The sequence below is a fragment of the Coenobita brevimanus genome, chromosome 103 (genome assembly GCF_032717465.1).
Source record: "Coenobita brevimanus isolate Jiangsu-jjx chromosome 103, ASM3271746v2, whole genome shotgun sequence".
In the NCBI taxonomy this organism is placed as follows: domain Eukaryota; kingdom Metazoa; phylum Arthropoda; class Malacostraca; order Decapoda; family Coenobitidae; genus Coenobita; species Coenobita brevimanus.
This window is the reverse complement of record NC_137056.1, coordinates 4382305-4400738: the sequence shown is the minus strand read 5'-3', so window position 1 is coordinate 4400738 and position 18434 is coordinate 4382305. Positions and strand designations below refer to the sequence as shown.

Sequence of the window (18434 nt, the reverse complement as noted above, 5' to 3'; positions counted from 1 at the left end):
AGGGAGCACGTATGGTTTGGTTATATGGTTACCACCCAGCGTTGTGAATGGTTTCCTGCCTTATTAATGCGTGGAATTATAAATGACCGGAAGAAGTCACCAGATAATGTTTTGAGTGCTATTTCTGTAAGTGTTTTCAAGGATAGGTATGACAACTCTGTACGGTATTAGATGCAGAATTGGAGGTGAGCAGTAAGATTGATGTTGATCATTAGTGAATCCCATGGATTTTATTTGTGAGTCTGTGGTAAGGTAATAAACAGAAAACATTTCAGATCACCAGAATTCTAGTTGTGGCTTCTGTTAAATATTTACCTTGCATCATATTAACCCCTGTTTAGCTGATTCTTTGTAAGGTATCCTCCCGTGAGTCATTGTTTTATCCATCCATCATCCAATCCTGTCTCTCCATGAGGAGCATAGGAACCCGGGGCTAGGCAAGTTGGTCCTGACATTTAAGATGAGAGTGACCAGCCTCGCTCATCCCTGAGTGGCATTATGTGAGCAGTAAACCCCAACCAGCCCATGATTATAGACCTACACAGGCTTAGTCCAATTTGAGCACCATAATTACCCACTAAACCAGCAGGCACCATAATTTGGCTATATGGTTACAACCCAGTGTAGTAAATGGATTCCTGGTGTACAGGAAACCATTTGGCTTGTCACTTAGTGTAGAGTCACCCATAGGCAGAAGGAGGAGGAAAGAATGAAGGAAAGAAAGATAGAAGAGGGAGTGTAAAGTCACCTGTAGGCAGAAGAAAGAGGAAAGAAAGATATAAGTGGAAGGATGGAAGAGAGGAAAGGGCAGACACCCAAAGCAGCACTACATGGAGTGAGTGGCTAGTGAGTGCCCCCACCTACCACTCAGTCATTGTCTTATAACCAGTGTAAATTGTGTCTCATACGAGGTTTAGCTACAGCTTGGCCTGTGCGGGCCTTCTTTGTGCCTCATAAGGTCTGCAGCTCAGCAAAGGTTAAAGGCAAGAATAATGATTGTCTGATTTTAAGGGTGTCAAAAATAGTTCAGTATTATTATTATTTTTTTTTTTATTTATTTTTTTTTTTCGGATAAACATCCGGTAAGTCTAAACTTATGAAGTACAGTACAGGAGTGGACTATGGTATCAGCTCAGTCAGCTGGTCAGTAACTATTTGAATCTGGGTGGCATCCTTCTTGTATTCATGCTGTTAAAAAATTGTTTTATTCAACTTAGAAAAGGACTTTCATGATGAGTGGATTTACCAATGCATTAATCTAACCCCACCGGTTCAAAGGGTATATCCTATGTTGAATAAAGTCATCAGGAGGTGGCAAGGAGAAAAAAGAAAAAGAAAGAAACATAGTGGGTTTAATATTGATACCGGTACCATATTTTACACACCTGGTGGTATTTTGGTAGAACTCTTGGGTTAGAAAAGATTGTTGCTTATGTGCTATTGTGCAATGGTTCAAGCTCCAGGGATGACTGGAAGTTATTTTGTCATGTAAAGCACCATCAGGGGCAAAGGCTGATCTGCCTTTAGCTAAATGTTCTGAACTTTGGTAATCTATGCTTGGGCTCCAGCATTCTAATGGAGGCAAAATGGGATTGGCAGTTTCTATTTTACCTTATGTTTCAGTTGATGTGCTACTGAAGGCTACAGGAGATGCACCGATTATGAAGAAGAAAAAATGGGCAGTAGATGGAGAGAAGCCGGTGGGCTGGGTGGCAGAGTTCATACGGAAGTACCTGAAACTGGATCCCTCTGAAAACCTGGTGAGTGTTTTCCAGCCGTCTTAGGGCACAGTTTCTTGAACTGATGCCAAAGAAATATGTCCAGCTTGTGAGGGAATCCCTTAATTGAGAGGGTTAGAAACATTTTTCATTAACCCCTTTCGAATAGTGCCCCCCTCCTTTTTTTTTGGAGGGGGGCTACCACCTAATTATTTCATTCATTATTCAGTATGGGATGTATATATTTATGTATGTAAATGCAGTATAGTTTTGAATAATATGGCTTTTCAAATACTGTAATGTGGCAGTTTTTATTCATAGTTTCTAAGTTGCCTAGGAGGAAGGTAGAGTCCCAGAGGTGTAGAATTCAGGTACCGGTATAATTATTCCTCTACAAAGGAAAAAGGGAAAATAAGCGTATGGTAATCATAGGGAAATTTGTCTTTTTAGTGTAATAGGAAAAATATTTGGTGGGATATTTATCGACAGAGATATGGAAATAACAGAGGAATCAGGTGGAGAAGAACAGGGAGGTTTTTGGAAGGGAGGAGGTTGTGTAGATCAGATAGTCAATTCATCCTAAGGTGTTTAGTGGAAAATTTTCTAGAGAAGGGAAAGAAGTTGTATGTGGCCTTCATGGATTTGGAGAAGGCATATGACAGAGTGGATAGGCAAGGAATGTGGAAAATAATAAGAATAGCCTACTGTAAAACTGCCTAACTTCGGACATTTTTGAGGGTTTTTTGTATATAACTTCATGTAGAGTTGCATTATCTAATCCCTGTTGGTACTCATATATAGTCCAGGGATGTGGCAGTTGTAAGCAAGTAATTTAAAAAATTCGTGCCAAAACTGTGAGTGTTATTCAAAATTTTTGAGCGTCCGAAGTTATCATCGATATCAGCTAATTTTGGACAGCTGTGGCTAATTTTGGACACTCATAGGCTTTGTCATATACACGCCTTTAGACTTCAGTGGCGGCTATTTTCGGACAGCCAAGCAATACTTCGGACACTTGGGGCTTGAAAAAAAAAAAACTGGAATAAAAATTGCACACTTCCATGGTGAGTGAGACGTTTAGTAACAGTTCGAATACAAATATATTCTGTTTTTTACCCTTACAATTGAAAGCACTCAATTGGGCACTGAATCACAATGCAGTCAGGTGATTTTCATATGAAAACAATCACATAGGATCCACAAACTTTTCCTGACCTCAAACACCCCAAGAAACCCACCCCATATACCGTACTGAAAAAAAAATTAATGCAATGAAAATTCTTCAGAACTTCATGAGTAGTTGCCGTACTGATGTTTTTTATGCTAACCTTATTCATACAAAATCTTCAACTAGAGATGAACACATGAGAACACATTAGTGTACATTTCTGACCATTAGAAAATTTCTGAACTGAAACCCTGTTACTAGGCCTATAACACTAGGCTACCGTACCCTATACTGGTAACGAAAAGAAACTAAAAAACTATTCCTTTGTACTAATTGACATCACAATACTAAATAGGATATATATCACATTTCAGATATAAATGTAGTGGTATATTACATTACTGGCCACAAGAAAATTACCGGTACCGCAACTTAAACCCTGTGACTAAACCTATTATATTACAGTAGGCTACCAGGTAATGAAAAATATCTAAAAAAGTATTCCTTTGTGCACCTTCACATCGGAGTATTACAGTTATAGTAATATCACATTTCAAAGAGGTATACCAATTATAAGCTATTCAAAACTTAAACCTTGAGCTTTAGCTTTACTGTTAAAGCTACACTGTACTATTATTGCTATAAGGATTTATTTAGGCCAGAGATTGACAACAACAAAGATTATTGTACACATACTATGAAGTGTAGGCTCTGATAAAACCTTAATAATGTCTTCTCTATCTGCAATACTAGTCATCAACTATGGGATTAACAAAGGTGTGGGATGTTCCCTTTACATGCTTTAAGAACTTTTAAGCACCTAACTTTAACATAGTGTCCAAAGACAGTATGTAAAAATAAAAACCTGAGGTGAAATTATTGTTTTCATTCTCAGAGGATTATGTGACAACAGTTTGTAAAGTCCTTTGATGCATGTCATCTACAAGAAATGTTCTTTAAAATCTGCTTGTTTTGGTTCACACATCTACTTCCAAAATTTCTGCACAGACAAAGTTTTCAGGGGAGCAAAAAAACATTTTTTTTTTTCAACCAGTTTTGCAGTTTTTCTGTTCACACACTTCCATTCATGTCAGGTTCATGTTGTTTTAATATAATATACTTCAGTGCTTCACCTAGCTGCCTATATTTTTTTGGTTTTCAAAATACAAAGCCATATTCCCATTATTTTGGTTCATTACATTTTTTCCTCAAATGTCCAAAGTTGAACTCAAGTCTAACGTTTGGCGGTTTTACGGTATATGGAGTAAATGGGAAGCTGCTGAATATCCTGAAGAGTGTGTATGAGGGAGCTAGGGCTGCAGTGCGTGTGGATGGCAAACTGAGTGAATTTTCTATCTGAATGTTGGATTGAACCAGGGATGTGTCATGACCCCATGGTTCATCAGTCTGTATATGGATGGAGTTTGAGATACAAAGTAGGGTATTGGATGCTGGAGCAGCCCTAATGTGAGAGGGAAGCATTTGGAAACTTCCCCCTCTGTTGTTTGCAAATGATATTGTATTAAGTGAAGATGAAAGGACTGCAAGGCTTGGTAAACGACTTTGGGAGGGTATGTGAGAAACGGAATCTAAAGGTGAATGTAGGGAAGAGTTAAGTCACTGAATGCACTGCGAGGCTGGATAGTGAGGAAATAGAAAATGTGAGTGCATTTAAGTACCTGGGTAGTGTGATGAGTAAGGATGAAAGTTTAGTGGATGAACAGCAGGGAAGAAAGGTTGCTAGTTCATTAAAAGAAGTGATAAGAAATAGGAAAATGAGCTTGGAGGTCTATCTATCTATCTATTGCCAGACGCCTCAATCCCGTTTGGGGTGGCCACAAACAAATCGCCTCCAAGTCGCCCTGTTCCCCGCCATTTCACTGCCCTGCTCCCAACTCACACCCCCCTCTCTCATATACCTCTCCACCCCATCCCTCCATCTCATCCTCGGCCTCCCCCTCCCTCTTCCCCCCTCCACCTCACTCACATACACTCTCTTCGTCAGTCTCTCACCCTCCATCCTCTCCACATGGCCAAACCACCTCAGTGTGTTCCTCATAACGCTTCCTATCACATCCACATCCACACCACAACGCTCCTTTATATCCTCATTCGTCAGCCTGTCTCTCCACGTGACACCACAGGCTCCTCTTAAATAACTCATTTCCACTGCTCTCACTCTTGACTTGTATCCTTCCAACAATGTCCAAGCTTCACTTCCGTACGTTAGAGTTGGTATCACAATACTGTCATGTAGTAACTTTTTCACTTCCATGCTCACTTCCCTGTTTCTTATCACTGCTTTCAAGGAACCAGCAACCTTTCTTCCCTGCTGTACCCTTTCAAGCACTTCACCCTCCAAACCTCCATCCTTACTCATCACACTACCCAAATACTTAAACGTACTCACATTTTCCAGTTCCTCACCATCTAACCTCGCTGTACATTCACTAACTTCACCTCTCTCAGAGACCATCACTTTACTCTTCCCTACATTCACCTTTAGGTTCCGTTTCTTACACACTCTCCCAAACTCATCCATTGGAGGTATTGGGTAGTATTGTGATACCCAGTCTAATGTGCAGAAGCAAAGCTTGGACCGTGTTGGAAGGACACAAGTCAAGAGTGAGAGCAGTGGAACTGAGTTTTTTGAGAGGACATTGAGGTGGTTTGGCCATGTGGAGAGGATGGAGAGTGAGAGACTAATGAGGAGTGTAAATGAATGAGGTGGAGGGGGGGAGGGGGAGGGGGAGACTGAGGATGAGATGGAGGGATGGAGTAGAGTGGAATATGAGAGAGGGTGGTATAAGTTGGGTGAGGGTAGCAAAATGGCAGGGGACAGGGGGACATGGAGGGGAGTTGTTTGTGGCCACCCCTAATGGGATTAGGGCATCTGGCTATGGATAGATAGATAGAGGTTGCAAACATGTGCATGTCAGATAACCTTTCAACCACTGTAGTGACATAGTATATAGCATTACTGTACCGAGTAGGAATCAAAGAGTCTTAGGTATATATTCTATTGCTACACGTTATAATCTTCGTATTCTTGTATTGGCAGTTTGTGTATGTGAATCAGAGCTTTGCACCGGCCCCAGACCAACTAGTACGCAACCTCTACCAGTGTTTTGGCTCCGATGGCAAGCTGGTGCTCCACTACTGCCGCACTCAGGCCTGGGGCTGACATGAACATGAGGTAACCAATTAGCTTTGGAAGCATCTTGCTTTAAGGGGACACAGTATAGGGGAGATGTAGTTTTTAGATGTTGTAGCTTGGGTTATCAGAGCAGTATGTATAATACAGTAAACTCTTATACATTGTAATTCAGCCATGCCCTGCGCTGAAAAATGTGAAATGTCGGATATTGCATAGTACTCCCATCGGCTCAACATTCGACATCGAACCGGATATTGTGTTACTGTCTGTCTCGACCCTCTATCCTAAAAGCTTTCCTGTGATTAGAAGATGAAAACTAAGCATAAAATACAGTAAAATAATGATACAATGCAGGTACATAATACAAGGACATTTGGCTAGCACTTACGAGTTGGTTGATACGCCTCAGCGCCAGATATTGCATAGAACCGCTGGTTATGTCCCTTTTGGTGCCAGATGTCGCATGATTTTGCTGGATATTGCTTTAATAGAGCCGAGCTTGCAGCATCATGTATTGCAACGACAGATAATTGAGTGTTTACTGTAGTTTGAATATCGTAACTTTGAATATCACAAGTTGGATAATTTTGGCTGGAGGTTTTGCAGTTTGCTTGGCCTTGCATTGGATATTGAGAGCTTTGAGTTCCAAGCAATGGGTATTTGCGGCTTGGATGTTCCAGTTTTGTATATCATGTCCAGGATGTCCCAACACTGGATATCCAGATTTCAGCTCGTAGCACTTGATATCAGCTGGGATGTCAACTTTGGATATCTTACCTTGGATGTCCTAGCCTAGGATATTGTAGCATGGATGTCCTAGCATTAGATATAGCTTTGGTATTTTGGAATTGGATATCATAGCTTGGGGTATCCTGTATTGTACAGTATATCGTTGCTTGTATGTCCCAATTTTGAACATCATAACTTGAACTGTCCTAGCTCATGATGATATTACCTTGATATGTCCAAGCTTGAGGGTAAGTAGGTTAGCCTTGTTCATTCAGGTTGTGTGTGAGAATACCTATTTTCTGTTCTTATAGTCAGCTACATTGTTCGTGCATTTATTTTCCATTCAGCCAGCTGCAATAAGGGCAGAAGTTTCACCAAATCAGGGTGATACGGTTAGGTAGTCCTTTAACCTTGAAAAATGTACAAAAACAAGTTTTTTAATGCACCTTCCATGACTTAAGACTCCATATTGGTTGGGTTCTGGTTTTCAGGGATTGACCAGTATTTGTATAGTATTTAAGATTTGAGTGGTTAAGAAGTGATTGGTTGGAATTACTGTACTTTGTATATTATTAACCTCTTTAGTCCATGTTGTTTCTTTATAGGTGAATAAAATTATCTGATGGTGGCAGGAATAAAATTTAATAATGAAACATATTTTTAAAGTTGAATTAAGACACTGAAACCATTTCAGTGTGGGATATCCTAAGCTGAATAATATCATTTGCTAGTAGGAATAATAAAATGAAAGGTTCAGTCTTACTGAAGGGGTTAAGAAGAGCCAGTAGAGTTCTAGAAATGTAATTTGTTCTTCTGGCAATGAGTGTAGATGTGTCAGTTGAAATGTAAGTTTCATTCCTGCTTGTTAACTTTAATGGAGATGAGATGGTGTTACATATATTTCCGATTTGTTATTCCCACTACTGTATAATGAGATTAAGTAATATTGTTTTAATGTATATAGTCTGTACAGGTCTGTAGTCATAGGGAATCCATAATCATTTAAGTTATTGTGTGAAAGATACTAGGCAACAAAATAAAGTTATAAGTATTAGGATTACAGCCAGTGGAAAATGGTGCAGTTGTCATACAGTTGACACATAGCATACACGGCCATTGTGTATTCTGATCTCCCCACATCTATGGAAACTGCATGAGTAGGCTTGTTTGATCTGATGTAATAAATCTGACCCCCATATTCCAACTTAAAGCCATGATAACCCAAACTCTAATGTTTGTATGCCTTCTGAGACCTACCTTTCTGTACAGAGGTAAACAGACAGAAGGCTGATATAAAGAGGTTTAAAGCAACAAATACTGTATTGTAGTGGTAGTTACTATCACTACCACTCCCACAGCTAGCTGTCATCACTACATCACTGCTATTACAATAGCTACCATCATTACCACCACTGCAGCTGTCATCACTACCACTGCTGTAAATACGTCACTACCACCACATCTGTAGTCATTTTTTGTCAGGATTTAAAGATGTTATAAGTTTTTGAGGGATTGGCTATGAACGGCCAACTTACCTCACGATCACTCCAGGTTCTAACTAGTTCACATTAATTTAATGGCCAACAAATAAAGAAATGACTAAGTCCTTTGACTTAAGAGTGGTTATCTATGAAGTCAAACCCTGAATGTTAATGGGCAAACCACTGGAATGGCATTTCTTGTGGGTGTAGTGGTCAGTAGAATAGTAGAGCAAGTCTACCATCCTGAGATGTTTACACTTGTTGATTTCTCCACGAGTGACTCTTGGCTCGTGGGTCTTCCTCCAATCACATCAAAGTTACTAGGTACTAATTAATCATATTTACATAAATTGCTAAAACCAGGATTTAATACATCATAAAATTATCATAAACTTAATTCTTGAACTTAAATTAGTTTTATGTAAAAACTGAAGTCAGTTTCAATATTAATAGTTCTGGACCTCTTTCTGTTTTTTCATTGGAAAGGTCTGTATCAGCAGACACTTGTTCGTGAATTTTAACACATGGAATATTAACTTCCGTATGTTACAGTGATTATTTATCCTGCTTTACTGTTTATAAATTATACACATTTTAATTACATTATAACTGTCTCCGACATGTGATGCAGTAGCATTTTCTTTAATGGTATTTATAAGTCACCATTAACTAACAAAGGGAGTGCCAGTTCTGAGGTTTCAAAACCACTTAGAACCATCACTCCATCATTTTCTGGTTAAATCTTCAGCTCCTAACTTTGACAGTTATATTTAAGAAGTATGCATTTACCGGTCTCATGCAGGACACCTCTCAGTGGGGAAGAATTTGTACAACATCAGCTGTCACTACCACCACTGCATCTTAACATCACTGCCATTACTACAACTACTGTCACTTCCACTGCAACATCTGCCATCAGTACCACTGCTACAACTACCATTGCTAACAACTACTATTGGTACTATTAGCACAGCTGTCATCACTTCCACTACCATCACACTCACCACCACCACTGCCACAGCCACCTTAAGTACAACTGAATGGTGGTGTACATAATGGCAGCACAGTGTATGGGGTAGTAGTTATTCCCCAGGCAGTCTGGCCGAACGACCCCAAGAGTACGGGGTTAATGGGTTGTGTTTGGGCTGACTCTTTAAAGGGAAAAGGTGCACACAAGCTGCTTAAGCTGAGGGTTGATTGTATGTTAACTGAGTGACCAAGACACTGTGCTCAAAATTTAGGACAGTGTATATGTAAACCATGCATAATATATGGGATTACTTTTTATTTTTTTTCCCTAAGTGATTCAGATGCTTTAGGATTGTCTGTTAAGAGAAATTATTGTATGTTGGTAATTGTAGTCACACAGGATACAGTACCTTATTATTTTATGCAAGTATTTTTTTTTTTTCCTGATGCCAATTAACTGTAAGCACTTGTAATTCTGACCATGTGTTCCAACTGATCCTCACTTCATACCTGATCACTTTTAGCCCACATGAATATAACCTAATTTCTTTTTATAATGAGGTAGGCCTATCCATCCATCCAATATCCAATCCATTATTGCCTGATCAGGAGCTTAGGGGCCTAGGGGTAGGCTACCCAGTCCATTTATCCAAAGGGTGACCAGTTGCTTTTCCCTGAGTGGCATGATGTAAACAGTAATCCCCAAGCTACCCTTGGATTTAAACCCCCATCACTCACATCCATCTGGAGAGCCCAAGTCCACTAGACCACAGGCATCCATTTCTTTACTACAGGTATATGGCTACCACCCAGTGTATTAAATGGTTCCCAGGGCTACAGGAAACCATGACTGCAGGAAGGTCAAGAAAAATGTACTGTACATAACACTTTAGCATTTAAGCCATCCACAAGGGTCGTATACAGTATTTTCCTTCTGAAAATAACCATGCAAGTTTACACATTATCATTCAGACTACAGAAGAAGCCCCCCACCCCCCCTGTTTTTCTAGAGATTCTTATTAACATTACTGAAATATATTTTGCAGTGTTGGTATTACAATAAATAGTTGAGGATGGTGAAAATAGTGGTATTTTATTGAAAGTTATTTTTATTTGGAAATATAAATGTTAAGGATGGTAATTTTCTCATGCACCATATTTAGGTTTCAGAATTTGTAGCACTATTTTTTCCTCCACTATCTTTACATCTTCTATATACAGTATATATATATATACTGTATATATATATATATATATATATATATATATATATATATATATATATATATATACAGTATATCCTGGCCCTTGGATGAGTTAGCATAATTTTAGTTTCAGTGGTATTGAAGATATGGTTATGTTGTTATCAAGGATAGGTTCTTTACTATTGACAACCCAGTAATGTTTAGATCACAGTATTTGTAGAGTGCTTTTTTATAGACTGGTAATGATTTTAAATTTTAGTACAAAAAGAATAAGGCACTACTTCTCTTCATCCTCATCCTGAAACACTTTTTATATATATATATATATATATATATATAGATATATATATATATATATATATATATATATATATATATATATATTTCCTTCATTCTTTCCTTGTCCTTCTGCCAGCGGTTAACTTTACCCTCCCTCTTCTGTCTTTCCTTCGTTCTTTCCTCATCCTTTTGCCTGTGGGTGACTCTACACTGAGTGACAAGCCAAATGATTTCCTGTACACCAGGAAATGAATTGCTATGCTAGGTGGTAACCATATAACCAAATTTTGGCACATGGTGGTTTAGTGGGTAATTATTGCCCTCCAGTCGGATTGAGCCGGTGAAGGTTTATATCCAAGGACTGGTTGGGGTTGATTGCTCATGTAATGCCACTCAGGGATGAGTGAGGCTGCTCACTCGCATCTTAAATGCTGGGACCAACTGCCTAGCCCCGGGCTCCTACGCTCCTCATGGGGCAATGTAGGATTGCATGATGGATGGATGGATATTTATTAATAACAAAAAGTACTACAATCCCATTTTAAAAATTATTTAAACCATTGTATTCAGAGGGTAGTTATTTTGTATTGTAGTTTTGCACATCCAGATGAGCATGGAGCCAAAACAGCAGCAGCACCAAGAAAATGAGGTTGTTTAGCATATTGAGGAGGGTATGATAAGGATATGAAAATTTACAGTAGAGGACCAAAACTCTCCTAGCTCATTTACCCATCTAGGCTTCAAATTTCAAACGTAGTTAGTGATTTTTTTTTTTTTCTTTCTTTTTTAATGTAAGGAAGCAGGAACCAAGGGCCAGGAGCCCACAGATTGTTCCCTCCAAGAAAAAACAAAAACAAGATAACAGAGACCCTAATTCAAGTTCCGTTTATTTCGAGATTTGCTATGGAGGCTGTAGAGGCCTTGTATCCCTGGGGTTTCTCAGTTTCTGGATACTACCTTATGTTATCTTTTAAATCTGGATCCTACCTCATGTTGTCTTTTTAGTGGGGATAAAGCCTTTCAGCCTGATGAAGGATATTTTAGTCTGCACTTACTGCCACCTTATGATTATTTTAATAATGGATGGAGCCTTTAGTATGGAAGAGATTAATGAAGACTATAGCAACCTAATCCCTCCAGTTAGATTTACCTCTCCATGGCTGAATAAAATAGTCTAAGGCAGCAGGAATAAGCAAAATATAATGTCATGAGAGTTGAGAGGTTAAGGTCCGGCTTGTTTATGGGGGGGGGGGGAAAGCCTCATAAATTCCATTCATATTGTAAGAGAAAAGGCTTGAGATTGGAAGGATCCTTTGTTCATAATTAACTCCTTCAGCATGGTGGTGTCATTATTTGTCGAGAGATCGAGCTAGCTGGATGAATGTTGTGAGGAGAAATGCATGATCAGGGATTTTGGCACCCCTTGTGAGCATGGCAGCATGCGGATTGACTCAACCGGATACGTTTGTGACGCTGCAGAATGTGGTGAATGTTTTTTGGCATATCCGGTAGAGCCAGGATTCTGGGGGCTTGAATGATGAGGGAATGGAAGTGTGGCCTATTTGGATTGGGCAAGCTTGTGCTGTCTGGACATTGCTACTCCTCACCCTGCCCTTGGGTGGGAAAGGAGGTCCGGATGATGATGATGATGATGATTATTATTATATTTATTTGTTGCCATCTCTCCAGATGAACCTAGAGTTTTAACTGCTACTATCACCAGACAGTTTTACCTGGTCAGAAGAAGTAATTTGAACTGGAGGGATTAGATATACAGTAGTTTTCATTAATACTACCACAGCATGATGTTTCCCCTGACTTAATACAGTAACATCAGGAGGTGGCATAAAAAGAAAAAAAAATACTGAATAAGTTATGTTGTAATAGTTGTCAGTTATGAAGGTAGGGAATTGCTGTAAGCCCTTCCATCCAGTAACTTACTGTACACTGTTTTATTTTTAGCTACGGACAATTTTTGGGAGGGACATTGCAAACTGGATGGGTTAGATATAGCCTTCATTAACACTTTCACTGTAAGAGGTTTCCCATGAACTACTGTAATTAAAACTGTGTGAAAGTAGCTTGAATAATGTTGATAAAGTACAGTTGTACTGGGAAGTGATGTCATAAATGCCATTTTGTATGAACTTTGTGACACCAAAAATGAATTGAAGGACCATACCTCTTGTATCATGTGAGGTTTTCTGTTGGTTTGTTCATGCTGCCAGTAAATTACTTGATTCATCTTTGGAGAGACCTTTTGTAGAGACACAGTCATTGAAAGTTGTATCTAACCTCAACTGTGAAAAGTCTCACATAAAATGAATAATATCAACTGGAGGTAGAAGGAGTAAAACAATGAATATGTCACTGGAGGGAGGTGGCTAGGTTGGATGTGTGAGTAACTCATCCATTTGTTTGATTAAGGAATAATTGTAGCTGTTGTGTGGAAGGATATGAGTGTGATATTACTGGGCCCTGCTCTCCAACTTTTGAGGCATACTAGTATGTATTTCTTGGTATTGTATGCTGTGTATTACTATACATGTTCATATTCTCATGTAGTTTATTTATGTAATTTTGGCATGATTTACAGTAATAATATAAATTATGATTATCCCATTGAATCCAGGGGACAGCATTTATTGTTTAGTGTTGCAGCTACCAGATCATTTCTTTCAGCTTAGGAAAGGCTTCTCATACTGAAGGGGTTTGTTATGGCAGTATCTTTCCCATCTGGTTTCTAAAGTCTCTCCTAAGCTGAATAAAGTCATCAGGATATGGTAAGAATAATTTGGAAAAGACATAGCTGGACTCAGTGGATTATTATTTGTTAATTCATGGGTCAGTATCTCGTATGCAAACATACTTATGAGGAAGAAGTTCTAAAAGGCATCCAGAGTGAATATGAACATGGCTCACTGCAGTTCATCATGAGTTACCACACATTTCCATGTCATCCAAGACTACTGTAGTTTTTTTTTTTTTAAGTACAGTACTCATTATCACTCATATTACATGGCTTTTCATGTTTGTATTATAATATTCATATTGTACAAGTGTAAAAATAAACATGTTTCTTGGAAATTTTAAAAAGGTCATTATGCCTGTCCCAAAGGTTATGACCAAGCAATGTACATTCATCAGCTTTGGAAGCTTTATAATACTGATACCTCCTTAGCAGTTTATTTTGCATACTACACTTAACTGTTGCTTTTTTGTTTTAGTTCATCCACTTTAACTGGGCAGAGATTTTCATAATTTTGTAGCTTATATCCCATACCTCAGTACTGTACTTTCTTGTGACTTGCATCATAATATAAAAGTGGATCTCTCATTACAGCTACTACTCCTGGTGGTGATATATCTACGAGAGAAAAAACTCCGGTTGTCTCTTAATGTTCAGTCATACACAATATTAGTTGACTTTAGCAACAATGGTGACCATAAGCTAACTTCATACTTTTCCTTGGCCGTGGGAACTTTCCCAAAGTTGAATAGAGCAATCCGTTAGAATAGCATACAGAGTTTGCCAACACTGATGGAAGGTTAAATATAATACAACACTCAAACATAACACAGCATCACAGAATCTATCATATGTCAAAATTCAGATTGCATTACAACAACTCTGATAGCTCATCTTAGCTGTCTGATTTCAAATTCTGCTTCTTGAGTGAGGCAGTAGGCAGGATAAAGGTGGGGAAGGCAGCAGGTGTGTCTGGGTTGACTGCCGAAATGTTGAAGGCCCCAGGAGATATAGGGGTGAGGTTAGTCACTGACCTGATAAATATGATTATATATGAGTGTGTTGTCCCGATGATTGGCTGAAGAGTGTAATTGTAAATGCATATAAAGGGAAGGGTGATGCCCTGGAAAGAGGAAATTATAGAGGTATAAAGCTTTAAGATCAGATAAGAAAGGTAATGGAGAGAGTTTTAGAAGGTATGATGAGATGCAATTCGGGTTTATGCCAGCTAGAGGGACCACTGATGCCATATTCATTGTTCAACAGCTTCAGGAAAAATATATTAGTAAGAAAAGGGATCTGTATTTTGTTTTTGTTGATTTGGAAAAGGCCTTTGACAAGAGTCCCTAGAGAGGTGGTGAAGTGGGCAATGAGAAAGCTTGGCTTAGAGGAGTGGCTGGTTAGGGTGGTTATGGCTATGTATGTGGGTGCTCGCACTCAGGTAAGAGTATATGGAGATTTGCGTGATGAGTTTTCCGTGAACATTGGTGTGCATCAGGGGTCAGTTTTGAGTCCCATGTTGTTTATCATGGTACTTGAAGCCCTTTCATGTGACTTCAGAAACGGACTCCCGTGGGAGATGTTGTATGCTGATGATTTGGTGTCGATTGCAGAGAACAAAAGGGAGGTGGAGGAAAGGTTTATGATGTGGAGAGATGGTATGGGGCTTAAGGGTAAATGCAGATAAAACAAAAGTGATGATATCTAGGGTTGGTGGTGTTACTGTCAAAGACGAGGGAAAGTGGCCATGTGCAGTCTGCCACGGGCGTGTGGGAAGTAATTCCATCTTCTGCAGTGTTTGTGATAAATGGGTGCACAAGAGATGTAGTGATATCAGAGGTAGACGGCGAGATAATGGTGATTTTATGTGTATGGCGTGTCGGAGAGAGCAGGTGGAGATTGTCAGGCGTGAAAGGACTGAACTTGCTGGTGAATCTCTTGAGTGTGTGGAGGAGTTTTGTTATTTGGGAGACATGTTGTGTGCTGGAGGTGGGGCTGGAGCTAGCTCTGTGGCTAGGGTGAGAAGTGGTTGGAAGAAGTTCAGGGAGCTCTTGCCTCTCCTGACACTGAGAGGACTCTCCCTACGTGCTAAGGGGTCTTTTTATGCAGCATATGTTAGGAGTGTAATGCTGAATGGCAGTGAGACCTGGGCAGTAAAGGAGGAGGATATTCGTAGGTTCAGACGTACAGAAATGACAATGATTAGGTGGATGTGTAGTGCGTCCCTTCATGCAAGGTCTGGGGGGGCTGGGATTACGATGGAAGAGTTGAGAGGTAGGATGGTACTGGAGTGTATTGGTGTTGTGATGAGGAGAGGTAGATTGAGATGGTTTGGGCATGTGGAGAGGATGGGGGATGATAATTGGGTGAGGAAGATGAGAAGTGTTAATATTGGGAGTGGGGTTATAAGGGGTAGACCGAGAAAGACATGGGACGAGGTCATTATGTGTGACCTCAGGGTTAAGGGACTGAACAGGGAGGCTGCAATAGATCGTGCAGCATGGAGAGCCACCATTAGGTGACCAAGGCCAACGCATGCAAGCATGTTGGAGCCTTTAAAAATGAAAGGAAAGGAAATGAATCAACAGTAATTCAGAACACCTTCATTGGTGTGTTATGCTTTAAAATACAGAAATTACATGTCGGTAATTTGCACACACTGGTATATCAGTATAACTACTCCTATCATTTATAAACGCTCCATCATGTTTGCATCTGTTGGACGCGATCACCTAATGACGACTCTCCATGCTGCTCGATGTCTGGCAGTCTCCCTATTCAGGCCTTAACCTCTGAAGTCTTGCTTTATGATCTCATCCTAGGTATTTTCCAGTCTGTCATTCGCAACTCCTTATGTTCACACTTCTCACTTTCCACACCCAACTGTCATCTTCCATCCTCTCCATATGCCCAGACCATCTCAATCTGCCCCTTCTCGTCACAGCACCAACACACTCCAGTCCCATCCTTCCTCTCAACTCTTCTTTTGCAAATACAGTCCCCCCAAGCCTCTCATTCAAGGACACTACACATCCATCTAATCATTTATCTGGACATATAAATACCCATTATCTAGTTTTTTCCTAATGATTATAATCATGATACATATACAGTAAAACATCACTATACTAAACTGATTGGAGGAGAAAGACCCATGAGATAAATGTTAAAGTTCGATATCTAGTGAGCTTTCATTATGTTGAATGTTTTCTGGATGTCAGATTAAAATCTAGTATGTCAAGTCTAGTGCAGCCATGCAAGTCTAAGACACTATTTAGCATGCATGTGTAGTATAACAATGATGGACACAAGAACACACTAATTAATGCAGAGAGAAGTATATATGCTAATTAAAACTATATAAAATTGTAAACACAAATACTGTATAATGAAGTAGAGCACTGGTTACTACAGACCTACTATGAGACAGATTTGCCAGCTTTGTGACAGAAAGCATTAAGAGAAGTACATTGAGGTAATTTGGCCGTGTGGAGAGGATGAAGTGAGAGACTAATGAGGAGAGAGTATGTGAGTAAGGTAGATGGGTGGGGAGAAGGAGGGAGAGACTGAGGATGAGATGGAGTAGATGAGAGAAGGGAGTGTAAGTTTGGGGGGATGGCAGTGAAATGACAGGGGACAGGGCGACATGGAGGTGATTTGTTTGTGGACACCTCTTACAGGATTAAGATGTCTGGCTATAGACAGATAGATAGACTCCTTTGTCCAAGCCATTTTCAGTGTAGTTAATGGTTCTTCCTTTTACTTATGCCTTAAAGGGGATCCAATTACTGATTCATTTTGCACTGTTATCAAAGCCATTCTAGAACATTGAGTTTCCAAAGTTCCATCCATCATCCAATCTTACATTGCCCCATGAGGAGCGTAGAAGTCCGGGGCTAAGCAGTTGGTCCTGACATTTAAGATGACAGTGACCCAAAGTTCCGATCTTATTTTATAGCCATTGTTGCCAAAATTCATCAGGGTTTTCGAATCAAGTAGACACTATCCCTTTATCAAAGCTTATCACCACCTTTGAATATTGCCCAGATACTAATGAAAATGAATGTTTGATGTAGTTATGGAGTAGCAGTGGGACTCAGCTGTCCATGGAAAAGGAAAAGGTGCATCATCACTGTGTTTGAAATACGAGTTACAAATGCACAACCTCCTTTCCTGGCACATATCTTTCAGTTGCTTCCCATTATCAGTTTCTCCTGGTACTCCATTACAACCCATTATGTTATCCTCAGAACCAGTGCCTACTTTTCCATTCATATTGCCCATTATGATCACTTTATAGCTCCTGGGCATTTCTCCCACTGCTTCATCCAGCTCATACCAAAACCTGTCTTTCTCTCTCACTCTCAGTTTGTTATACTTTAAAATGCTGAAGTTATATGTCACAAATTTGCACATATCAGTATAATTACTGGACATGTAAATACCCGGTACCCAGTTTTTTCCTGATGATTATAATCACATTAAAACATCACTATACTGAACTGATTGGAGGAAGACCCATCAGATAACTGTTAAAGTTTGACATCTAGTGAGCTTTCATTATATTAAATGTTTTCTGGATATCAGATTAAAATCCAATATGTCTAAAATCCAGTGCAGCAATGCAAGTCTGAGACACTATATACAATAGTATGAATGTGTAGTATAACAATGATGGACACAAGAATACACTAATTAATGCTGAGGGAAATGTGTAGGCTAAGTAATTCATCCATCCATTCATCCAATCCTATGTTATGCCATGAGGAGCAAAGAAGTCCAGGGCTGGGCAGGTTGGTCCTGACATTTAAGATGAGAGTGACCAGCCTCTCTCATCCCTGAATGGCATAACATGAGCAATAAACCCCAACCACCCCTCGGATATAAATCTACACAGACTCAATTCAATTTGAGCGCTTTAATTAACCACTAAACCACAAGAGGCCATAATTTGGTTATATGGTTATCACCCAGCATAG

The 18434-nt window shown here is 39.5% G+C and overlaps 1 protein-coding gene across 2 annotated transcripts in view; it reads left to right on the top strand.

The window, feature by feature from the left end:
- Atg12 (Autophagy-related 12) overlaps positions 1 to 18434 on the top strand; it is a 29200-nt gene that overhangs the window by 1192 nt on the left and 9574 nt on the right. The window contains exons 2-3 of one of the 2 annotated variants that reach the window (XM_080284829.1): positions 1624 to 1760; positions 5948 to 6082. In XM_080284829.1, the coding sequence (XP_080140955.1) occupies positions 1624 to 1760; positions 5948 to 6070 (260 nt within the window). In that variant the 3' untranslated portion in view covers positions 6071 to 6082. Of the gene's footprint in view, positions 1 to 1623; positions 1761 to 5947; positions 6129 to 18434 lie in introns of those variants that run through there. The other variant, XM_080284828.1, reaches the window with a different exon arrangement.